This window comes from Coffea eugenioides, unplaced genomic scaffold (genome assembly GCF_003713205.1).
Source record: "Coffea eugenioides isolate CCC68of unplaced genomic scaffold, Ceug_1.0 ScVebR1_415;HRSCAF=1088, whole genome shotgun sequence".
NCBI classification, from domain to species: Eukaryota; Viridiplantae; Streptophyta; class Magnoliopsida; order Gentianales; family Rubiaceae; genus Coffea; species Coffea eugenioides.
The window spans coordinates 25,465-31,850 of NW_020864253.1; the positions used below are offsets into that span (position 1 = coordinate 25,465).

General features: G+C 33.2%; 1 protein-coding gene across 1 annotated transcript; it reads right to left on the bottom strand.

Moving 5' to 3' along the window:
- Positions 1–1,874: 1,874 nt before the first annotated feature.
- LOC113758234 (probable indole-3-acetic acid-amido synthetase GH3.1) lies at positions 1,875–3,951 on the bottom strand. Its single transcript, XM_027301183.1, has 3 exons — positions 3,671–3,951; positions 3,387–3,491; positions 1,875–3,264 (listed from the first exon to the last, which is right to left on the bottom strand). Exons 1-3 carry the CDS (start codon positions 3,949–3,951, stop codon positions 1,875–1,877), a joined length of 1,776 nt encoding a protein of 591 aa, XP_027156984.1.
- Positions 3,952–6,386: the final 2,435 nt, after the last annotated feature.

Consider the following 6,386-nt stretch of genomic DNA (forward strand, 5'->3'; position numbering starts at 1 on the left):
CATGCTCACACACATCATGGCCTCACTGAGCCTTTAGCTCACTGTCCTTTTGAAATGTTTTCTGCAAAATTTTGTGTAAGGTATACGCCGGAAGTGCAGGAGTTTACTTGGGAGTTGGAGCTGTGTAGATATTTTTTGGTAGTTGAATGCTTCTGGAGCTATTTTGAGTATTAAGTTGATCTAACTTCTTATGGGTAGGCAACTTTTGTACATGTAAAGGTTTGTATTTGCTATTCTAAGGCTGTAAGAGTTTACCTTGTTGAAACTTTGAAGTAATATTTACTTCTATTAAGTTTGCAAATTGAGTCTTGGCGAGACCCAGACAAGTGTTCTGCTACCCCCTTCCCAAGGGGAGGTGGGGTGGTTGGGGCGCCACAGTGCTTCTGTTCCTTTTGTATTAGTTATTGATTATAAAAGACTTAATCGTTGAGTAAGTGATGAGGATAGTTTATAAGTTGAAGGTTGTTGTTGGTAAAAAAGAATTCAATTTTGATGTATTTTGGTTAAAAGGACTAAATCAATTAAAAATGATAGTTCCAAGATGTGCGTTTGATAAAACTAAAACTCGAAAACTGAAATTTAACGTTTGAATCCATTAAATTACTGAATTGTTAAGTATAAAATTAGATACATTTAAGTATATATTAGATTCAGTAATAAATAAATAGTTTATCGCTTATTTTTTGAAACAAGTTTTGCCTATGAAATTCAGTACCGTTTAATTAACTCGGATTTTCAATTTTTGATTATCAAACGTGTCTAAACATATTAAAATTTAAATCCATTCAATTCAAGTGCTGAATTGAGTTATCAAATAGGGCCTAACTTAGCTAAAATGTAAATTAAGGATTAAAACAATTTTAGTAGAAAAAGGTTTAAATAATTTATTTCCCGTCCCCTATTTAACAAATTTGAAATTGGCTTGGATGTTGTACCAAAAATGAAAAAATAATAACAACGTGACTTGGTCAGCTAACAAAGGAGCAAAAGAGAAAATTTATTCAAGTTGGTGGCAATTAATACGTTAGCTTAACATTTATTGAAAATTCTCTGACCTCTGTTGAGTTTTAGCAAAAGTTGTATGGAAAAATTTTAGCATTTTATTTTATGAGAAAGAATTACAAACTTACACTCAGAAAATCCCTACTTTCAACCACTCTTGCTATGAGAATCAAAACTGAAGTTTAATTAGCACCAAATATCGTAAGAGGTGATTCTGATTCTTGAAACTTTCGCTGGCTGTCTAATCATCTTTTTTAATCAACTAACTTTGAAAGAGAATGGCCGACTGGTGTAGTCTTCTAATAAAAGCTAGCAAAGTCAAACCTAGAACCTAAACTTTGGACATAAAATAAACTTAGGTCTGATCACCAATGGACAGCACCCAATGTTTTCTCTTTAGGCTTAACCGTTAAGAATAGTATACATGACACAAAACTCACACATGCCGTAGGATAAATTGTCAAATTAATAAAGTGGAATGAATATTAACATCATAAGCACATTAAACTTATAATGAACATTAGAGACATCCTTCAATTGTAGGTACATGATTTGAATTTCAATCCCACCTTACAATTTGTGAATAGAATATCATGTCTACGCAGAATCATTTCAAGAAGAGATGTTAATAAAAGCCATGACAAGTCTACACAACAAATTCAGGCACTTGGTTCCTTGTAATTTTAAGCAAGGAAAAGTGAGTTGACACCAGTATTATTCTCTTCTCTAGGTGTTTATGAAATTATTATAGCAGGTTGATCTAGTAACTAGGAAGGTCACCCATGATATTAGGATTAATAGCTCCAAAATAGTACACTTTGACAGTAAAGAAACAATAAGAAATGCTACATATTTTTTCTAATATCCACGAGTCACTCTTCAGATTCTTCTGAAGCCAGAGAAGGCAGACATGGGCTGAAATGACTGGAAACTACTCTCGAATCAAGAAACTCCAAGACTGGTCCAGTTTCTACACATCTAGGCACCTTATATTGACCAATAGAAGCCCCTCTAGAGACAGCAAGCTCCACAAGATCCTGAAATGTACCATTCTTTAACAGACGAATTTCCAGTGGTGCAATTGCTCCGTGCACTCGATATTGTTTGTATATTAAGCTGAATGAGTTCTCAACTATTTGGCAGCAACGGCTGATAACCTCATCACTCTGTGCATTCTTGTCCGAGTCCCCAACTGACAACTCCCAATATATAACATAATGCCCTGGAGCTATCTTTTTACTTGCATGACTCGTATAATCAACCAAGCTTACATTGTATGCTTGGAGAATTTGGGATGCATTATCCATAGCCATTTGTAACTCAACCTCATCTGTTTTATCCCCTTCAATGCTCAATAGCACACCTTTCCTCCTCAAGAACTTGAATTTTGGTGCCGAATTGTGAAATCCTGTTACTCTAAGTATATCGCCCATTTGATACCTGTACAATCCGGCATATGTAGTAATCACGACTTCATAGTCCTTGCCAACTTCTACATCCACAAGATCAATAAGGTCAGGAGTTGTAACAGTACTATTACCGATATCCATCTTGGAAGAATGATGTTCCTGCGGTATAAATTCGAAATAGGCTAAGTTTGGCATGAAAGTAAATGACACGTCTTCGGGTTTGGATATGGGATTGAGGTTAATTCCGAAGCAACACTCAGAGGATGCATACTTGGCAGTTGAAATGGGTAGCCCGCCGCTATAATAATCGAGGGAGGTAGCATATTGGATCATTGAACCAGTGATTAAAGTTTCGAGATACTTTGCATTAGGCCAAATTCTTTGAATAATTCCTTCCCAATTCTCTCCAGAGCACTCACTGGTTAAAAAATCTGCAAGTTCTGGATCGGATTTCATGATTCGAGCCATGCATTCTCGAAGTGGCTCGTAAGTTATTTTGGGATTGAGTGATCCAACTCTAATGTCATGAACCAAATCTTGCCAATTGAGTTCAAAAAACTTAATGACTCGGAGTAGTGCTGAAGCCAAAGAAGCACCAACCCGGTTGATTTGTTTGCGTTGATAGAGCCCACACAGCAATTGGACATACATGCTTTGGACATAATCTGTGCACAGGACACTTTCATAGGGGCTTGTGTATTGGGTGTAGGGATCACGTCTTTGGTTCTTGTAGTGTTCACTTCTGTAGTATTTAGCAAGGGCTGTTAGTGTCATATGTCCTCCTGGGGTCCTTGTCTCTGGCCATGAAAAGTAGAAATACAGCCCTTTTCCCTTGTTCAAATCTGGAACATAGCTGTCTTATGGAGGAATAAATAAATACATACATATATATATATATATACACATGCATGCATACATACATATATACATGACTGGCATTTCTATACATGACTTTAATGGATTAATTTGTCTTACGTGTTCATGACTGGCATCTGAAGACTTGATAGAACCTGACGACGATTCCATTCTTCTTCGGGCATAGGGATCAGTTTTCTTTTACCTGATGTCGTCGTCCCAGAGCTGAAAAAGTTAAAAATTTGTGGCTAAGTACAAAAAAATTCAAGAAGGTGCTTAACTTTAACTAATCAAATATGAAAAAATTATTTACTAGCAGTCTTTTAAGGAAACTGGTTTGCATATCAAACAGTGAAAAAAAAATTCTTGAAGAACCTATGGTGTATATAGGTAACAAAATTCACCTGAGCAAAAATTCAGAAACAGGTAGAGCTGTCAAGATGGCGGAACGATCACCGTTTTCCATACGCTGAATTTCAGGCCGAATATCCTCGTAAGTAATACATGGAACTTTGGATGTAAATGTCTTAGTGTCAGTTGCACCATCAAGATTGAATCGTTGTAGATACTCAGTTTCAGCATTCTGTTTTAGTATATCTGCCAAGACCATCTTCTGGACTTGACCAGCATTTTTGGTCACCTCTTCAATGAACTCTAGAGCCTCCGTATTCCAATTAGTTTCCATTATGACTTGAAGAATGTTAAAGAAAAGGAGGGATTATGGGATGTAGATGTAGTTTAGGGATATACATGTGTGTGTGTGTGTGTATATATATATATATATACAGAGAGAGAGAGAGAGAAATGTGCAATCAAACCTGAGTGATCGAATTAAACTGTTAGACATTTTGGACGAAAATTTTGTTAGCTTGTCAACCTTAATTTGTAAAGTGGTCCCAATACCCAAACCCAAAATGCAAGTTATGCAACCTCCAAAACAAAGAAAAGAAAAAACGCGTTTCTCACTCGGGTTCTTCATTATTGAATGGGTAAATTACTAATAACTTCCATTCCTCTCTGGTTTCATGTAAATTGTAAATTTAATGGGAAATAGCCTATGCAATGTCATTTACTGAAATGCCATTAGTGCACTTACTTAAATACGAAATCAAACAACAACTTAACCACTTGTACAAAACTATAGAGGGTTTATGTGGATAAAAGTAAAAATTACAGCGGATAAAGTGGATATTTATGAAAATAATAAGAGAATTAACTCGATATTATTATTTTATCACATAGATTTTTAGAGTGCATGTAGTCTAATAGTCATAACTGGTTATACATTTCGTTCATTTTCACTTTTCATTAAATAACAGGGGGTTATATGCTATTTTGAAATCTTAGGAGCTCATCTGGCATTATACAAAATTATAGGGGTTCATATGTAACTAATCCTTATTTAATTGGTTCAATCCATTCTGTGAACTTTTCAATATTTTTCAGAATTGAACATGATTACATGTTTACACAAATAATAAAGAAATCACCAGATACTCATTCAATGGATTAAAAGAATCAAATTGGTTAAAAATCGACAATTTAGAGACTAACCAAGGCAAAATTATTAATTTAAAGACTAAACCTATTCTAGTAAAATGTAAAACCATCTGTCTGGTTGATGAGTTTTACCAAAAAACCATCTGTCTGGTTGATGAGTTTTACCAACCTTGGTGGGTATAACTAGTGTTGTTGATACACATATATGATGTTTGGTATGCTTATAAGTATTTATCACCATGAAAAAAAAATCCAAAACTAGGTAATCGCATTATAGACCAAATTAGGCAGTATCAATCCATTATCAAATTTGAGGGTGCAATATTAAAGAAAAAATAGAAAAAGGAAACAGCGGCAAGACTGCCCACATTATTGCAAATACCAATTTAATCTCTCTTTCTTAGGTTCCATTTGATAAAAGCTGAATCTAAATTCTGAAGCCTGAATTCTGAAATTTGAATATTGAAATAATTAATTTGCTGAATTTTAAGCACTGAAAAGAAATATATGAATGTCTAAATTTTAATGTTAAATATATTTATACTGTTTAATAAATATTTATAACTGAATGCTTAATAAGTTTAATTTGATAATTTTGCCCTTATATCTTTTCATTCAAAAAAGAAATAGAACCTATGATTTAATTAACTTAAAATTATTAGGTATGAAAATGATAATATTTATTTTTAAATCAAATTAATATAAAAGATGAAATATATTTTATGAAAAGTATGGAGAAGATGTGAAAATCATTAAAAAGGGAGAAAAAAGGAACAAAAAATCGTTAGATAGAGAATATCAGGTTATTTAATTAGGTAACAATTTTGAATATAATTAACTAACAATGGTAGATTTGGTAGATAAGATAAGGTAGTTGAAGTAATTCTATTAATTCTTATCAAAATTAAGCATTCAATTAGGATTCTTGTGTTGAAAAAAATATATACAAGTTCAACACTGCTTAACAAGTTCAATAGATAGATTTTCATTTATCAAACGCTCAAAACATTTGAATGTTTGAAAAGATTCAGTTTCAACACTTTTTTATGTTATCAAACATACCCTTAGTCCCCAATTCATCTTTCTTTCAGTTTAGTCCCCAATTCATCTTTCTTTCAGGATAGTATACAACCAGGAGACGAGTAAGAGTGGTTGGTTACGTGAAGCATCAGGCTAAAACTAGAAGGAGAAAATTCAAACCAGGAGAAGACTAAGAGTGGCTGGCTTCGTGGGAGAAGAAATAGTAGGAAAAGTAGTACGGGTTACAAGGTTTTTCTAATTTTCTGGTTTGACTCTTAGACTTTTTGAAAACTGTTAATACGCTGAGAAATATTTTATAACTCAATATGACAGTCATAAATTGTAGTTTGTTCTTGAAATATGCCCCAAAACTTAATTCTAAACTTATAGAGTATAAATCAAATTGTATAATTGCTACTTGATTAATTTATTGGTTGTATTTTCTTGTTAAATAGCTTGAAGCATCAAACATTTTATAAATATATATTTCTTGATTTTAACGTTCTTTTAGTTATTTTACATGGAAATTTGATTTAAAGTAAAATCTATTATTGACATAATCTAGTTTTTTGTATTGATATGACCAGTCAAAACCCTTTA